The sequence below is a fragment of the Berghia stephanieae genome, chromosome 13, assembly GCF_034508935.2.
Source record: "Berghia stephanieae isolate SIO BIC M18660-M18661 chromosome 13, UCSD_Bste_1.3, whole genome shotgun sequence".
In the NCBI taxonomy this organism is placed as follows: domain Eukaryota; kingdom Metazoa; phylum Mollusca; class Gastropoda; order Nudibranchia; family Aeolidiidae; genus Berghia; species Berghia stephanieae.
This window is the reverse complement of record NC_088372.1, coordinates 36,735,581-36,754,959: the sequence shown is the minus strand read 5'-3', so window position 1 is coordinate 36,754,959 and position 19,379 is coordinate 36,735,581. Positions and strand designations below refer to the sequence as shown.

Here is a 19,379-nt window from a genome sequence, read left to right as displayed (position 1 = left end):
AAAAACATTCAAAAAGGACCAAATATCGTCTAGATATACTTACCTTAAACGACTGACGACATTTATACTGAGCCTATTACAGGCATCATCAGAAATGGACAGGCATACAATTTATGGCAATTCAACGGCTTAATATCATTTACGTTTTATTTACTCTCGGAAAGTCTTGATTGAGAGTTGTTCGAAATCGAAGAGAGGTTGTCTGTGGGCAGTGGCACCTGTTGTCCAATACTGACCAATAGACACCAGGACCTATTGGTCAGTACTGACCCCCAGGTGCTGATGCCTGTTCGTCAGTACTGACCGCAGGTGCTAGCGCCTGGGGGTCAGTACTGACCAATAGCCCTAGCCATTTTAAAAAACTGTACTCACACTTTACAAGTCCTACTTCTCTTCCTTCAAGTTTAGAGATGCTGTAAGCTTGGGTACTTTTGGAAAGCGATTTTATCACATTAATTGAAAATTGCTCGATATAAAACTAAAAAGAAAAGTAGTCCTTCAGAGCCATTCGGCCTATAGAGCGGGGGTTTCTCACTATCCTTTGGATAGGACGCTAATCTATCGCAACGTAATTTCTGCCAGATCTAACAGACCCAACGACCCATTCAATGCTGGGTGGACAGGAGGGTAAGAAAAAAATAAAATCTCGACTGAGCCCAGGATCGATCTTGGCCCCTTTGTGTGTGAAGGGAGTGCACTACCATCTGAGCTATCGGGACCCCCAAGTACACGTAGTGCAGGAAGCCCCAGACAGCTCAAGTCTGAAGGTACGAGTCACACTCTCCAAGGCGACAAAGCCTAATGAGAGTTAGGACTAATGACAAAGAGAGTGGGATATGGGTTTGTTGTCATTATACTACAACAGAATAAATTCCAAGTTGTAATTTGAAAAAGGGAAAAAAAAAATCTCATAAACATTCTCTTGGTTAATATTTTATTATTTTTGCAATTCAACAACAGTACAATTTATTCAATATTAAAACACACACTTCATCCGATATCCATCATCCACACAAACTCTTCATCCATCTTTCCAATAGGAGTCATCTCAGATATTCCCTCACGTAAAACGAATCAATAATATATTTATTCCTTACAATTACATGCTGAATAGTATGTATCGTTTTCACACATTTTATTACAAATACTCGCTGGATTCTGGAACACTCTTTTTTTTTTTTTTTTTTTTGTTTGTTTGTTGCTTTAGGTCTCTTCCAACACAATTGAGGTTATATGAGAGACTGCTGAAACAAAAAAACAAGCATTCTAACAAAAATAGTACAAATGTAAATCAAAATCATAACCTAAAGATATCATAAGCTAAATTATAAATAACCAAGAACAAACAGGCAGAAGATTTACAGAAAAAAAAAATATCCCCTGTCAAAAATACAATCACAAACCAAAGAAGCAGGATAGGCTAGTAAAGAGAAGAAGAAACGACATCACTATCGGATCGTACACCCATGCGAACATCATAGGTATATGATTCAAGGGTGATGCTCCCATCCAACCACCCGCACTGGAACACTCTCGGGAGAAGCCAAAAAAGCTTGCCAGAATCCAAGCGTGCTGAAATCTGAAGCTCATGGGAGGTAATGACTTATAGATAACATTCTGTCACCCAACTCCAATGTGCTGTATTGCAGAGCTTGCTGAAATTCAGCACGATAATCCAGTGAGTACTGTATAATAATAATAATTATTATTACTATTGGTATTATGATTGTTGAATAATATTGTATTTATTTATTTATATGTTTCATTTATAACTCATTGGTCAGGTAAGTTACACATGGTTATATGGTCTCAATTAAGTGGGTAGTCATTATAACAATCAAATCGTAGCGGCATGAATCATGAATTAAGAAGAAGAATTAAGTTATATTTACAAGGAATTTGAGAAGGTTGGGGGGGACAAAGTGATAACATTGTGTGAAATTATAAAATTAACTCAAATAGACTTTACTTTTACAGATTGTGAAATTAAGCGTTTCATTTTTCATTAAGTCTGTAAGTTGTAAGCGTTCACTGTCCAAAGCCTGTAAGTTGTAAGCGTTTACTGTCCAAAGTCTGTAAGTTGTAAGCGTTTACTGTCCAAAGTCTGTAAGTTGTAAGCGTTTACTGTCCAAAGTCTGTAAGTTGTAAGCGTTTACTTTCCAGTCTGTAAGTTGTAAACTGAGCCCTATGTCTTATGTCTTGTACCTTATACATGTTTATCGTTTCTGTTCTTTGTTGAAGAAAGACATGGAACACAAAATTCTCCCTGTAACATAATATATTCTTGATGGGTATCTGTGGATCTTAACAGTCAGATCACAAAGAATAAGTATATCTTTTCACGAGTCATCAAATATGGCTGTAATGTTTTTGTTTTGTTTTTTTGTTATCTCCACCTCTTCAAGCCAAATAAAATGAGGTATATTTAACAATGCGTTATATCCCGGGAAATGTCTGTTTCAAATTATCTGTAACGAGACGAGGAGACAACAAGCGAACATTTCTAAAATCGCAAAGTGATGAGATTATACATTCGGGTAATGAGGTAAGGAGGGTGTTGAGTGGGTCGTAAACTCAATTTTATCACAGAGCTGTATAAATTTTGTTTTGTCTTTCATCTCAAAATCTCAAAGCCAAACTGAATATTATTGTTTGTCTAGATTTTCAGTTATATATTACAATGTTTCTTTATATCTCACATAACAAATACTTCAAATCCTTTAAATGAGTAGGAATGGACAAAATGTATTGCTACCATTTGGATAGGATGTTGGTCTATTGCAGTATCCCTAAATATCTTATCCAATGTGATGCATACAAAATAAACCGCTTATCATGATGAAAATTGAATGACTAATCCAAAACAATACTTTCTGTAGAATATATATTATTACAGCTAAAAAACGATATTTTTGTTTCTTTGCTTGTTTTGTTTTTAAGGGTTTTACGGCGATTGTAACACATTTAGGACATATAAGCGCCAGAAAAAAGGAAGAAAATGGGATAGTGAAAGATTCTAGAATTACAATTAAAAGGATTTGAGTAAAAGAGTAAGACGAAGGAGAATTGGTTCAAATAGGGAACAGATGTAGATTCCAAGGGCACAATATCAGTGCATTTCGTTTGAGATCACCTAAATGTCTCACTCAGACACCAGCACAAGATCCCACGAAGAGGAACACATTCAAATGTTTACATTATACATTTAAAATAACAAATATAACAATACATAACAGAGAGATGATTTACAAGGAAAAAAATATCTCCCAAAACAATAACTATGCATTTGACTGTTGCCCTCCCAGCCAAGTACTACGACCAGGGCCAGAGCAAAACCAAATACTCTCATTCCAAGACAAAGAGAGAAAGCAAATTGGAAACAGATATAAGGGGATAGAAGATACCCTGCCCACTATGGGAGAACAATATTTTTAGTAGAATATAAAATCCTATAGTCAGTGTGATTATAAAGGATAGTAATAATAAACCCCTTGGCAGTTTTTAAATGTTTCATATGAAGAACTTGTCAATGAAGCCACTCTTTATGGTCTGTACTTCAACACTAACACTATCAAATCTATCACAGAACATCCGCATCATCATCATCATCATCATGCGGCCATACTTTTTCCATTCTGTACTTTCAATTGGTGAAGGAAACGAATTTTTTCTTGACAATCCTTCAACCGTTTAAAAAAAAAACATTATTAATAATAATATCTACTTATTTCAGTCATTCAAAACTTGCCTTTTTTATTTCTATTGACCTCGTTTAAAATGAAGTCCTAAAGATTGATTCTAGTTGTTTTCTCTGATATGTTAGAGCTGCTTCGTCCAGACATTTTATAATCTCAATATGACAATACATGATATGGTTGCTTGTATTCCAATCAAACAAAATGACAGATTTATTTACAAATGTTAAACCAACAACAAAATTACTTGTTAAAAATAAGATTGTTTTTTGTTGGTTTTTTTTTTGTTATCTTCCTCCTCATATTTGAAACACAAATTTCTTGGAATATGTTTACTTATTTATTTGGAATGTTTTCTTTTTTCATATCATTTCTAAACAAAAAAATGTATGTGCTTAAAGCAATTTGTATTTTTTAAAACCCTGTATAAAAGTATTTAACACATTTTTTGTTGGTTTATTTTTTACAACGAATTCATTCAACTTGTAGAAAGTTTTCACCTTACATAATGTCAGTGTTTTTAAAAGGGATTTTGTAACTTTCATCCCCTCTATCAAAATTCATATGAATATTACAAGTGGGTGAGTTCGATCTATGCATTACTGGGTAGGGATATTGGCTGAAGAAGAGTTGTAAGCTCGAAATGTTCCGTGTCTGGTATTTTGTTGTTTTCAAAGCTGTTATAGTCATTTTTGTTCATCACTTTTTAAATTTATATATTTCCATTCTTGTGAAAAACATTTCTCCAACATAGCAACTCTTATTTTCTCACATTTTGGAAATATAAAAGAAGAAATAAAAACATTATTGCTTGTTTGTGTTTAGAAGCTTTTCGACCTTTTAAGGCAAAATCAGCTGTAGTAAAAAGTAACGTCATGGAAAAGTGTAAATGGTTTTGATAAAACAGTCATGACAAGTCAATCAAGACAATGACTCATTCAAACAAGTGGACAGGGATTCCATTTTTATGGCTTCAGACGGAAATCCGTCTCTTTGTGTTTGTTTGTTTGTTGCTTTAGGTCTCTTCCAACACAATTGAGGTTATATGAGAGACCGCTGAAACAAAAAAACAAGCAATCTAACAAAAATAGTACAAATGTCAATCAAAATCATAACCTAAAGATATCATAAGCTAAATTATAAATAACCAAGAACAAACAGGCAGAGGATTTACAGGAAAAAGATATCCCCTGTCAAAAATACAATCACAAACCAAAGAAGCAGGATAGGCTAGTAAAGAGAAGAAGAAACGACATCACTATCGGATCGTACACCCATGCGAACATCATAGGTATATGATTCAAGGGTGATGCTCCCATCCAACCACCCGAAATCCGTCTCTTTGACAATTGACAAATAATACTCAAAAAATGAAAGCAGACAGATTCTTAACTAAATTGATAGAAAAAGGTGCTGAAATTTTTTTTTTTTTTTTCCAAAGTTCCGGCTTGGGTGGGACCATCACAATTGGAGACACAGCTAGACACAGGCACAGGATTCCTGGTCAGATGGGTATTCTCAAATGTTAACCAAATACAAATCTATTCATCCTGACCATTACAGCAATCGATATATAACGGAGAGATGATTTATTAGGAAAAACAGGTCATCTCCCACCAAGCAATATATGATGTCATGTAAAATATCAAGATGAAACAGCTTTAAATTCTGGCCAAAAGTAATTTCAAACAAAGAACTGGTTAAACGCACTGACATTGATTGTTTGTTTGTCTTTAAGGGTTTTACGGCGCTTGCAACACATTAAGGTCATATCAGCGCCAGTAAAAAGGAAGAAAATGGGATAGTAAAAAGTTCTAGAATTACAATAAAGCATCCAAGAAAAGGGAAGACAAAGGCGAATTGGTTCAAATAAGAAACAGGTGTAGATTCCAAAAGCACTCTATCAAAGTACTTAGTTTGAGATCACTAAAAGTCTCATCCAGACACAAGCACAGGTCTCCGCTAAGAGGAACACACTCAAATGTTTTACAAATATTATATAAAATATAGAAAGCATAATACAGTGCATAACAGAGAGATGATTTACAATGAAAAAAAAATCATCTCCCAAAACTAACTATACATTCGACTGTTTCCCTCTCAGCCAGGGGATCTGGCCAGGACCAGGACAAAACCAAGTAACCTCATTCCAAGACAAAGACAGAAAGCATGTTGGAAAACAGATATAAGGGGATAGAAGAACAGTATGTACCCCCCCTCTCCCCCCGCCCACTATGGGAGGTCAGGAACCCCGCACTGACATTGAACCAGTGTCTGAAGCTGTAAAGGGGAGAAGGTGGAAATGGACTGGATATGTCCTCAGATTGGATCCGAGTGCCATTCCCAGGATAGCCCTCAGGTGGACCCCTCCAGGGAACGAGAAGAAGGGGCCGCCCACTGGAGACCTGGAGGAGGAACATCGAAAGAGAAATGAAAGTGGTTGGTCTTAGGGACAGATGACAAAAATGGCCTCCAACCGAGAAAGATGGCATTCCACCTTGTCAGTTTTATAATGTGCTGATCAAGCACCAAGAGGATAAGTTAAAAAAAAGTAAAAAACAAAGGTAGTGCAACAGAAGGTTGACAGGTAATAAGTGAGGAATCATGGGAAACCAGTCTTCTTTGGGGAAGGTCATACATATTTATGAGTAACAACGGAATTTTTATTCAATCAAATGATCATATTGCTATGTCTTACAATGTATTATAGATTACCTGATGAGATATATGCAACAAATCCTAGAGAAAGATACTAGACAATAAATCAAACAGAAACTACAAAAGCCATGATTCAAATAGTTTGCGTAAAACCCTAGATGAACTTGAATGACAACAGAAAACCTATCAGTTTTTTTACCACTAATTCGACTAGGATTGAATAAAATACATAAAAATGAAGAAAAAATATTAAAAGAACAATTTTTAAACAGGATTTCCTTAAATAAATGGATCTAAAAAGGGGGGCTGGATTTTTTTGTTTAAAGGATTAAAAATTCAACATAAAAAGGGATTTTTCGTAAAACTAACATTTTAAAACATAAATTTTTAAAACGGTGACAAAAACAATGATTAATTGGTTATAAATTTCTTTGGTTTTGCTTGTAAAGTTAGAAGAAGAACAAAGATTTCCGATAAAAGAAGAGGGATATTTATATATATATATATATATATATATCAATAAACAAGTTATTATGTAATATTATATTATTATTATTTATAGTATATACATATCGTCACTTGCATATAATGTGTAACAAATTGGTATGAATATGAAGGAAGACACAAATATTATGAAAAAACAACATATAATTATAACAATGATATATTTAGATTGATAAATAACGGTCAACATGAATACTGCAGCCCACTGATAAGACATTTTTGTAAAATTTGGCCAGAAATTCAATTACTTCATTTGTTGATGAATTTTGGGCCAGAAATGACTTGCTTCAGTTGTTGATGGCTCTATGGCCAGAACTCAATTACCCAATTAATAATAAATTTTCGGCCTCCAACTTGCCAAAAATATGTAAACTGAAGACTTCTTAAAGTCTCGGATTAAAAATTTTTTTAACAATTTTACATTCAGCCTATTCATAGTCATTTAAAATAATCAATTTCTAGCCAAATTGTAAATTGTAAGTAACAAGCATCTTGTCAGTGTACAGCAAAATAGAACTAACACATCCAACAATCCAACAATATGTGTTATCAACCAACTGTGTCAATCTTACTCCATAAATTGAAACAATAACATTGATATTGATGCACATATTCATTATGTACGGACGTACTTTGAGTAACACTATCACATTATGATTCAATGTGTCGTCGAGAGGCGAAACAGGCCGTTGAGAAAGACAATTCAACAGTGAAATGCACTTAATGGAGGAAAGAGAAATGGGACGTCCTCAAAATACTTTTTGTTTTTCTTGGTGCAGAAAGACTGACACGAAAGACTTCAGGATCTCGTAAATTGACAAGAAATACATCATCAGCACAATAATCTAGTCTACAGAAACTTTCTCTGGATTATAATAAATATGGTCTTATAGTGGGGGGAAATCGCATGACTAATCATCAAATCGTATCCCTTTATCTATTTTCAATCCATTTTTTATCCACCAAACCAAAGCTAAAAATTGAGTTTTAAGTCTTAAATTTCATCATGAAATTTGGGCTACACTGGTAACATTTCATTCATTGAGAACAATTTTGTAATTCTAATTATTTTAAATTTAAGTTCAATTCACCTTTACTTTATACAAGGTTGTCACATTTGTCAGGTACATTTTTTTTAAAAATTCTACGAAGAAAATTTATTTTTAAATCTGGTAGTTGCGTTATTCAAGAGTAAACATTTTTATTTGAAACGATTCAAAAGTTTGAAATCTCAAGTTGGAAACCAAATTTCAACGGGAATTATTTGGACCCTTCCCCTCTCATTTATGACTTTTTGCCTCAATCTGTTGTTATTCCGTGATGAACCGTATGCAGAAAATTAAATGTGAAGTCAAAACTATCAAAATAATGAAATCAGATATGTATGTTGTCATAAAGGCCATTAATTCTCCTACAGAAAAAGCACATTAACCCTCTCCTTACCAACTACATCAAAATCGTTTTGATAAATTGAACTTTTATCTTACTGAGGTTTTTATTGTAAAAATTAGAAGAAAAATCCACGTGTATCATTATTGTAATCTTTAATCAATAGATTTATGGCATTACTATTAATATTAAGGGCATTCAAGGGATTTAATCCTATTTTGCCCTATACCATATGTTATGTTATGTTATATATAAAAGAATTTATTTGTGATTCTAATATAACCAAGCAGGCTCTTGAATGGAACCCATATGGCAAGAGGAAATGGGTGTCGTCCAAAATAGACTTGGAGGAGAAGCCTTCACCAAGATTTGTGAGTCTCCAATCTTACCTGGAGTGAAGCAAAGGTCTGTGTGCCAAGGACAGAAGAAGAGTGGTGTTGAGGCCCTATGCTTTGCCAGGAGCCAAGAGGCATAAGTCAAAGTAAGTCGTTTGCTTTTAAGTTTTAGTTTAAAAATCCACTTTCTTGTAGAATGACAATCCAGGACAATGTATGGTAAGGAGAGAGTTTGACTCAAATTTCACATTATAAATTTAATCAATTTCTCCGCATCCAGCTCATCCCAACACAACTAAGGCCATTTTGTCACATTTATAGTTTTGTGGTCCCTGAATCACACAAAAATTATCTATACTCTGTGATCCTCCTCGTCACCCATGTAGAATGTCGTCTTCTCGTTGTTTTCCCGATTCAACATTTCCGTCTCCGTCTCCTCTCTGTGGCTATTGGTGTTTTTGTTGCCGTTGTGGTGGCGGTGGTGATGGTGATGGTGGTGATGCTTGCCATTCGATCGATGGTGACTCTTTTTCTTGTGACGGCTAAGATGGAAATTATAGAAATTTTATTAAATCAGAATGACAGAAATATTTATTATCTATGGCTGCATAATTTACTATAAAAACAAAGAAGTTAAATTTAAGCGATGTTTTTCTGTTTTTAGGAATTTTGCAGCACTTGCAAGATTTTTAGGTCAACGTCAATAAAAATGAAGATGAAACAAGAAATGTTGTAAATCTGAAGTTCAAAGCACTAAAGAAAAAGCAAGAAAAAGCAGATCGGATCTAATACAGAACAGAGGAATTTATCACCAATACACAATGGGCCTATTTTGACATTGCCTAAAATTCCCATCCAGACACAAGCAAAGGATTTCGCAGTGCTGCCAACCCTTACCAAGCAGTGCTGCCAACACTTACCAATGTGTCAAATGGAGAGCCAAAATGAGTAAGATTTTGATCAAATGTGTGCAGTACTGAAAACAATAACAAACTTTAATTCTGATGATGGGCAACAAGACCATTGTAGTAATATTAGAATCGATATTAAGATTAATGAATAAACTTATTATTCATAGACAATATAAATAGAATCGACTTCCAGAATTAACGTATAAATCAGATATGACCCAGCCAGATAATATTTTATTGAATTGCCAGCATAAACCACAGGGTCAGATAACAAATCAACGATCACTAAAACAGTGTATCTATGACTTGGAAAATAAAAACTGTTTAAATTATAGAAATTGAACAAAGTGTAAGATCTTCAGTAAAAGGTGTACAATGAATGAAAATGGGTAAAAGTAGGCATTTCTTTACGTAAGTTTGGCAGCACTGATTTCACTATGAAGGACACAGTCAGATGGTCACAATGATTTACGAGGAAAAAAATATCATTTCTCTCAAAAATGTTTTGACTGTGTCCCTCCCCGCTAAGGATCTCCATCAGGACCAGGAGAAAAAAACAACAAACGAGCAATATCAATCTAGAACCAAATAGGAGAGCCAACATGGAATGGGAAAATATAAATGGGGGATAGAAGACACAGCAAGTGTCCTCTTTGTCCCCAATGGGAAGTCAGAAGACCTAACCACTTTTTCAATCTTTCCGTGAAACATTTACACAATGTACAGTTTCTACCAAAACAGTTTTGGGACAGCAGATTTTTTTAAATTTTTTTTTCGGTTGAAATATAGTATTTTAACAAACAGCACCTATTTGGTAATTTTAGTCACAAACTTGACATTTCTAATGCCTACAGTGCCAATTGTTTAAATTTTACAAACAAAACTGAATATTTTAATGTTTTCAATGTTTTTATTGTTGGCTTGGCAGAAGAAGGGTTTTGAGCCCAAAACATTTCGTGTTTGGTATTTTGTTCTTTTTCGAAGCTGTTTTATTCATTTTTGTTTCATTACTTTTTACAGTCCACAGCTTCTAGCAGCTTTGTATCACATCTTTACTCATACAAAATACCCATTAACAAAATAAAGGCTAAAATTGTGCGACTCCAGTACATAGAGAGATCAAAATCCTTTGTCTTCTTCTTCAAGTACCAAGTCTGTGCCAGACATCGGTGATCATGGTACGCCATTCATCTCTCTGATCAGATAACCTCAGAAAACTAATATTACTCTTCTCTTTCTTTGTCACCCAGCTGTTCAAACTATTCCAATATGTTTTTCTTGGTCTACCTTTACTCTTTTTACCTTCTATCTTTCCTGTGAGAGCAAGATGTTCAATACATCTATGTCGATTTAGGAGCCCTAAAATTGCATTTGTCTACAATGAAAAAAAAAAAAAAAAAAAAAGTTTTTTTTTTTTTTTAAATCAAAAAAATGTTACTTATGAAGTCCATCCTCCATATCTGAGAATCCATTCTTGGAGTTCCGTCGTAACTGTAACCAAATGCCAGTTTTGGAAACTTCCTGGCCAATGTCGAGATTCTCGTTGTTGGTGAGTCTGTGTAGCTTCTGCTGGTGTTTGAGTTCGTTGAGGGACAGGTGGTTGAGGTCCATGACTTTGTCATAGTTCTCACTCAGCAAAGCCTCTTCCTGATGGCAGGGAATACAAATTATTAATTGTTTCTTTGTAAGTGTTTTATGGCGCTTGCAACACATTTAGGTCACATCAGCACCAGGAAAAAGGAAGAAAATTGGATAGTGAAAAGATTCTAGATGTAGAATTAAAAGGAATTGAGGAAAAAGGTAAGACAAAGGGGAATTGGTTCAAACAGGAAATAGATGTAGATTACAAGAGCACACTATCAAAGTACTTAGTTTGAGATCACCTAAAAGTTTCATCCAGACACAAGCACAGGTCCCCACTAAGAGGAATGCACTCAAATGTTTACAAATGATTATTTCCTACTCACTTCATCTCTTGTTGTTACCAACATAAGTGCCTGCTCCACCCACTTTTCTGAATTAAAAATTCACCCCATATACTGGAGCATACTCAATGTCTCAATTGTTTCTATGTTATATTTTTGTGTTGAAAATATTGGCTATTAAGCTTAATTGCTGGCCAACTAACTTCGCGGAGTTGTGTGTGTTGGACCCGCGATCTCAAGTAGTCTGTGAGAGAGAGCTCTAGTAATGACCTGAGTTAGAGACAATCTTTTTAGGGATCGTGGATAGCTCATATGGTAGAGTCACACTCTCACCGGCCAGGCGGAGTTGTCACACCAGTAAGGTCGCGGGTTCAAATCCCCATCACTGCCGCGAACATTTTTTATTCTCTATTGTCTTCTGGCACTTTCCTACTCACTTCATCTCTTGATGGTGCCATGGACACCACAAACTTCTGCATTGTTATAAATTGTTAATGCATAAGTCTTGCCTTGATCTTAAGAGGGTCCAGAGTTCGAACCCTTGTAAAAACATAATATGGCAATAACATCTCAGTAAAACTTAATATCCACAACATGCTAAAATTAAAAAGAGCCAGAAAATGATTTTCGTAAAGACCAGATATGAAAATATTTCTTACAAAGCGTCTCTTCATCAAATGGTATCACATTTAAATCATAGAAATGGTCACACATCCATCTAGCTTCCCATTAATAGTTGCCTTTAAACAACCAATACTTTCATCCTGGTAATCCCCTTATTCATCCCTTGATTCAATCTTAAATACGTTTATGTTTCTATAATCAAAATTAATTCCCCAATACCATCTGCCACAAAATTTCAAAAAGCTGGTTTTCCAGCTTTTAGGGCATCCATGCCATTAGCCTTATGGCTCTAAAGAACGTTTTTTTAAAGTAAATTTTTCAATATAATTATTTTTATACTCATGTCTGACCTCAGCATCATCTTCAAATTCCGCCAATTTCTTCCTCTCGTCCTCTTTCTCCTTCCTCGTATCCTCGGGCATCAAATCGTCAAGCCATTTCAGCTCGTGTTTGGGGAAAATTTTGTCCAGGAATTTGCGGACAAAGCATGTGCCCAAAACCTGGATGAATGAGTGAAATAGAAACAAGTTATGGTGAGTTTTGTTGGTTGTTTTTGTTTTTAAGGGTTTTAGGGCGCTTGTGACACATTTAGGTCATTTCAACGCCGGTAAAAAAGAGGGAAATGGGATAGTGAAAAGTGAAAAAAAAAAAGATTTACAATTGAAAGCACACAAGAAAAAGTAAGACACACACAAAGGGAGAATGTTTCACATAGTGTACAGATGAAAATTCCAAGAGCACACCGTCAGATATCACCTAAAAGTCTCATCCAGACACAAGCACAGGATCCCACTAAGAGGAATAGACTCAAATTTTTACAAAAATCATAATTTATTCAAACCAACAAGTATAACGGTACATAACAGAGAGATGATTTACAAGGGGAAAAAAATATCTCACAAAACATTAGCTATACATTTGACTGTTTCCCTTTCAGCTAAGGACTCTGGCAAGGGAAAGGACAAAACCCAAGTAATCTCATTCCAAGAGAGAGAGAGAGAGAGAAAGCAAGTTGAAAACAGATATAAGGGGATAGAAGACACAGTAAGTGACCTTCCTGCCCACTATGGGAGGTCAAGAACCTCAACCAGACAGTGAGCCTTCTTTCAGAGAAGAAGTGGAACAGATGGAATGAAGTTGACGTCACTCAGCTCTTTGCTATTGCTTCTAGACGGCCATTTTAATGATTAGTTCTCACTATATTATATCAATCAGACTATAAATGTTTAAGGATACACACAGTTTTGTGTTGTGGTGCCTTATATCCGGCTGGAGGATGCTGTGAGTATTTTACCTGAATGCATAGCATCAATACACATTTCTCTATATCAGCTCACCATGATGGGGAATACGATGGACGTCGATTCGACAGACTTGATCACCCACAGGACAGCCAGACAGAATATCTGGATCAAGGTGAACAAGTGAACTCTCTTGATGGGAACGTGACGGAGGTAGATATAGTCAGGCTGGTACTTGCCCGGTTTGAAGAACAGCAAGAGTCGGTCAATAAACTGTGGAAGAATAGGATTTTAATCAGGATTCTCTCAACAATAACAACAGTCACATCATAAGGCAGATAAGTCATGACGTCACACCTATTTTTCCAGGTCCAAAATCCTTGGAAGTGTGTATGCTACCAGTTCTTCATAAGAAAAGGTTATATAATGAATCATAAGATGGCATAACTATTTTAGCAGTAGGGCGTGTAAAGACAGATTTTTAGGATTACAGGATGTAAAGGAGCGAGGATGGATGATCTTTATTGATGGCCAGCATACATTTAGACTAAAAAATAAGACGCCATCACTTAGAAACCAAAAAATCAATTACACAAGGTCTTCCGAAAGAGTAGTTTTACACTTCCAATGAGATTGGAACCAGTTTTTTGACATCCCACTTTTGTTCTCTATTATGGCTCGAGAGGCATATCATATGCTTTGGACTTTCTAATCCATTTCATCAGCTCAGTGTTGGCAAATTGACTATTTTGAGAAATATTTCTCTGACGTTGATCTGGTATTTTTTTAGTAATGTACGGGATGAATTAATTGTTATTTTGTTGTTGGCTGAAGAAGGGTTTTGAGCCCGAAACATTCCGTGATTGGTATTTTGTTCTTTTTATTTTTGAAGGTATTATATTTGTTTTTGTTTATCACTTTTTACCTGCCTGAGTGAAATAATCTTACCTGCATGCCTCGGAGAGCAGCCACTCCCATGTACAAGAAAACTCCATACAGAACTGGCATAGGAATATGCTGGGGAGGGTCAAAGGTGAAACATTAAAAAAAAAATTTATAAGCATTAATGTCAAACATTAACAATGTATTTGGTGAATTCTTTTATTGCACGATTCATTTTCTAACTGACAAATTGAAAACAAAAATTAAAACCATTTTTATTTTGGGCTTATCGGCCCCAGAGATCAGGAGGAGACTAGCAATGGCAAGATCAAAGCTTGAAAAGATGAATAATATCTGGAAAGGGCAGTGCATTCAAACAAAAATCAAAATCCCCAAAAGTGTTGTTTTCCCAACTGCAACATATGGATGCGAAGCATGGACTATCAGCAAAGCAGAGAGCACAAAGATCACAGCTTTTGAAATGACATGCTACAGAAAAATACTCAGAATATCATGGACTGAAAAACAAACAAACAAAGAAGTCCTGAGAAGGATTGGAATAAAATCACCAATTGTTCTTCAAACTGTAAAGAAATTGAAACTGAACTATTTTGGCCACACGACTCGCCACGAATCATTAGAAAAGCACATTCTGCAGACAAGGGTAGACGGCAAGAGAGGAAGAGGTAGACCAACAAGAAGCTGGGAACAAGATATATGTGAATGGCTGGGAATGACAACTCAAGCAGGACTGGCGGAAAACCGTAATCTGTTTCGCAAGAAAGCTCGGGAAGCAACGTCCTACGCAGGATCAGCTGACTAGATGATGATCAAACACAAAAAAAACCCACAAAAAACCCACAAAAAAAAAAACACTATTTAAATATTAATTTTTCTGTATATTTTTTAAAATCTAATAATTAAAAGCATTTAAAGTTGATGAATAAAAAATAACCATTAAGATGCTTACTACCCTTTGGAAAAGATGCTGGTCAATTGCAAAGTACTTTTCAGAAAATGTACCAGATCCAGCTACCCAATTACTACTGGATGATCACAGGAGTCGGAGAAAAAAACAACCCTTCTGCATCAGAGACTGATACCAGTTCTTTAATTGTAGGGAGAGTAATCTACCAGTGATCTATCTATTGTTAAGTAGCCTACTTTCTGCCAATCTTACAAATTCAGCTACCCAATCCTAGCAGGTAAACGGTGGGGTCAGAAAATAACTACAATGCAACCCTATATCAGAACAGTCCCCTTGCTTTGAGTTTGAATGCTCTACCAACTTGACTGTCGAGAGTGGTTGGGGCTGCCTGAAGCCTGGGATTGGGAAAATACAAACGAAAGAGTGAAAATGGAGAGGCCTCGAATGGGAACCATATAGACAATGGACGTTTCGGGTACAAACCCTTAGTCAACAAATCAATTTATTTATTGTTGTGCTGACTATGGTTTCTACAAACTTGAATGCAAATCTCCACCCCAACCCCCATTTCCCTCAACAAAATTGAGCACACCAACATCTGTCCAAAAAAATAACACAAAATAACCCTGTAAAATGTTAAAGACTATACAATATTGCATCAATGCTAACTTAACTCTCTCCTTACCACCCATTTTCAGAGTTTCCCCCAAAACGTCACGCCCACCCAACACAAAAATAGAATTTTCTTACTCAAACAGAAAAATCAACAAGTACATTCTACGCACAATATTGTTCAGCAAATGAGCTCTATAATACAGTGTCAAGTTTTTATAGCTATAAAAACAAATTTTCTTTAAATTTTGTGACGTGCAAAAGATATTCAGAATGATAAAATTGTTGGTTGCATCGTAACGAATGTGACGATTTTCCTGTGGGTGGTAAGGAGAGGGTTAACCAAATAAAAGAGAAAAACAATGACCTACCCTTAAGACTGAGGTAAACAAAACAGAAGCTCCACTCAGAATTCCCACCAGTAGGGCTGTCACTCTTTGTTCTCTGTGGAGCAAAATGAAATATACAATAATTAGCAATTACAAAGTTTACATGGGAAGTAAATATATTCAGACCTGTATGTATATATATATATATATATATATATATATATATATATATATATATATATATATATATATATATATATATATATATATATATATATATATATATATATATATATATATATATATATATATATATACATATATATATAAGCCCCAAATCTTGCATTGATGATTATAGCAAATTATTAGCAAAATATTACTTTTAAAAACAAATTTTATAAACATAAAATTGCTTGTGAAGTGAGTGCTCTGGCAACTGAGCTTAAGTCACTAAATGAGGCTGTGTGGTCTAGAGGTACGACACTCGCCTTCACATCTGAAGGTCCTGGGTTAGAGACCCGTTCTTATATATTGAATCGTATTGGATACAAATATGGTACGGATAGTGCTCGACATGTAGCAATGGAGCGAATTATTTTTTCAATATTTACCACAATGTTGGAGTCAGTCTCATTTGTTGAAGTGGTTCCGGTTTGTAGTTGATTAACAAGAACTTCCGGTGATGTGGACACGTAAAAATATTTAAATAATATATATATATATATATATATATATATATATATATATATATATATATATATATATATATATATATATATTGAACCACTTTTATTGAACCATTTTTATTTTTTTAAAGTTTATCCAGTAACCCAGGATCATTTTTTGTTCAATTACCTAACACCCAGGAACATAGGCCTCTCTCCAGGGGCAGTGCACTCCGATTCCTTCTTGAGACTCATGATGTGGGTCAATGCAGACACAGTGGCAGCGACGTACCATGGAAGACCGAGCAATGAGCAGATGGTGATACAGAAGGCAACGACGAATAGATCTAGATGGTACCCACTGCCTTTCTGTTTGGGTGAATTACAAAGGGGATTTGGGGGGGGGGGGGGGGGGGGGGGTGAAGGGAGAGGGGGGATTAACATCCAATGATGGAAACATTTTTTTTACTCTCATTTTGTTCTTATAAAAAGAAACAAAAAAAATCAAGATTAATAATATATCAAATTAGTTGTGGATCTCGTGTTTTTGATGCGTGTGTATGTGTGTATGTATGTATGTATGTATGTATGTATGTATGTATGTATGTATGTATGTATGTATGTATGTATGTATGTATGTATGTATGTATGTATGTATGTTTTTTGTTTGTTTGTTTGTTGCTTTAGGTCTCTTCCAACACAATTGAGGTTATATGAGAGACCGCTGAAACAAAAAAACAAGCAATCTAACAAAAATAGTACAAATGTCAATCAAAATCATAACCTAAAGATATCATAAGCTAAATTATAAATAACCAAGAACAAACAGGCAGAGGATTTACAGGAAAAAAAATATCCCCTGTCAAAAATACAATCACAAACCAAAGAAGCAGGATAGGCTAGTAAAGAGAAGAAGAAACGACATCACTATCGGATCGTACACCCATGCGAACATCATAGGTATATGATTCAAGGGTGATGCTCCCATCCAACCACCCGCTATGTATGTATGTATGTATGTATGTATGTGTGTGTGTGTGTGTGGAATGAGTGAGTGAGAGAGAAGGGAGAGGGGGTAAGAAATAAGAGAGAGAGAGAGAGAGAGAGAGAGAGAGAGAGAGAGAGAGAGAGAGAGAGAGAGAGAGAGAGAGAGAGAGAGAGAGAGAGAGAGAGAGAGAGAGAGAGAGAGAGCGAGAGAGAGAGCATTAAACAGTGAATATTTAAAACTAGTGATTGCTAAATAATCAAAAGAAAGAAAGACTACACCACACCCAACCCTTACAATATCTGTTATTGTCATCAATCCTTCACAACACTTGGATTTACCTGTAATTTGTTTTCCTTCCTGTTGACAATGACGGCCGTAATCTGCTGGTCCATGAAGATGAGGATGACGGCCAAGACGGCCGGTACAACGGCAGCAAAAATGAGCCAGGGCGGATTCTTTTCACTGATGGGGTTGATGAACCAGCCACGGTTGTCATTGGATGGCTGGGATGAAGGTGGGAAATAAATATGTACAAGTGAAAATTGGAAAAATCAAAATAATAGGACTTTGTCAGCGTATATTAGTAGTAGTCCTAGCAGTCTTTCACAGTCATAAGACCCATGGAGCCAGAGTTTATTCTGGTTGCTATAGATAGTACAAAGTTGACATCACTCAAGTCTTTGTTTTTTGCCATCCAAGTTTATGAGTAATTCTCACTAAACTGTATAAACCAGACTGTAAACGTTCAAGGTTACACTCAGTTTTGTGTGTTGGTCCGTTATACTTCCGGATGGCGATGTTATGAGCTTCATAGCCAAGTGCACACTGTCTATAGCATGAAAACAGACAAAAGCAATTGCTTGTTACCCTTTGGACAGGATGCTATTCTATCACAAAGAACTTTCTGTTAGATCTAACAGACCCAGCTACCCAATCACTGCTGAGTGGGCAGGGGTTGAGGTCAGAAAAAAATAATCTCAACTGTACCTGGGATCAATCTCAGTCTCTTTGCTTGTGAAGTGAGTGCTCTGGCAACTGAGCTTAAATCACTCAATGAGGCTGTGTGGTCTAGAGGTACGACACTCGCCTTCACATCCAAAGGTCCTTGGTTAGAGACCTGTTCTGAGCGGCACATAGTTGAGTCCTTGGAAAAGGCTCTTTACTCAAATTCTCTCATCCTACTCAGGTGTAAACTGAGTTCCTGGCTGCTAACAGCGTTGTCTCTTTAAGAAAATATAGTAATATCGCCTAGCAGGTGTTATGTCTCGTCCTACATGTTAAGTGTTGCTGTTGGCTAGGGACTCCTTGTAAAGGGCTTTAAACATATTTAGTGGATATTGCGCCATATGGATGCTCAAGTTTTTTTTCTTTTTTGTTTTTCAGGCTGAAGAAGAATTTCGACCCCGAAATGTCCCAGGTTTGGTATTCTGTCCATTTTTTTGAAGTTGTTACTGTTCTATTCATTTTTGTTCATTGATTGATTTACCTTGAATTTGGTGGGCACTTCTAGCTTTGGTGTGGGAATTCCGATGAGGAAATCCAGGAGAACCATAGAAATGATGGCAATGAGGACTGCAAAGTCACTAAACGTCTGACGTACCTGAAAGAGACAGCAATTGGGGATAGGGTCTGAGATGAAATGTCGGCAATGATAATCCTAACTATTGAACGATGTGGGGTTAGACGTTGCAGG

General features: G+C 35.8%; 1 protein-coding gene across 5 annotated transcripts in view; it reads right to left on the bottom strand.

The window, feature by feature from the left end:
• Positions 1–8,027: 8,027 nt before the first annotated feature.
• LOC144959015 (electrogenic sodium bicarbonate cotransporter 1-like) overlaps positions 8,028–19,379 on the bottom strand; it is a 178,961-nt gene continuing 167,609 nt past the window's right edge. For 3 of the 5 annotated variants that reach the window (XM_078891345.1, XM_078891346.1, XM_078891344.1), the window contains 9 exons: positions 19,173–19,286; positions 18,025–18,189; positions 16,889–17,067; positions 16,076–16,148; positions 14,231–14,299; positions 13,379–13,555; positions 12,392–12,541; positions 10,931–11,139; positions 8,791–9,123 (listed from right to left, as the gene is read on the bottom strand). In XM_078891345.1, coding sequence (XP_078747471.1) covers positions 8,934–9,123; positions 10,931–11,139; positions 12,392–12,541; positions 13,379–13,555; positions 14,231–14,299; positions 16,076–16,148; positions 16,889–17,067; positions 18,025–18,189; positions 19,173–19,286 — 1,326 coding nt within the window. In that variant the 3' untranslated portion in view covers positions 8,791–8,933. Of the gene's footprint in view, positions 9,124–10,930; positions 11,140–12,391; positions 12,542–13,378; positions 13,556–14,230; positions 14,300–16,075; positions 16,149–16,888; positions 17,068–18,024; positions 18,190–19,172; positions 19,287–19,379 lie in introns of all 5 variants that reach the window. The other 2 variants (XM_078891348.1, XM_078891347.1) reach the window with 1 other exon arrangement.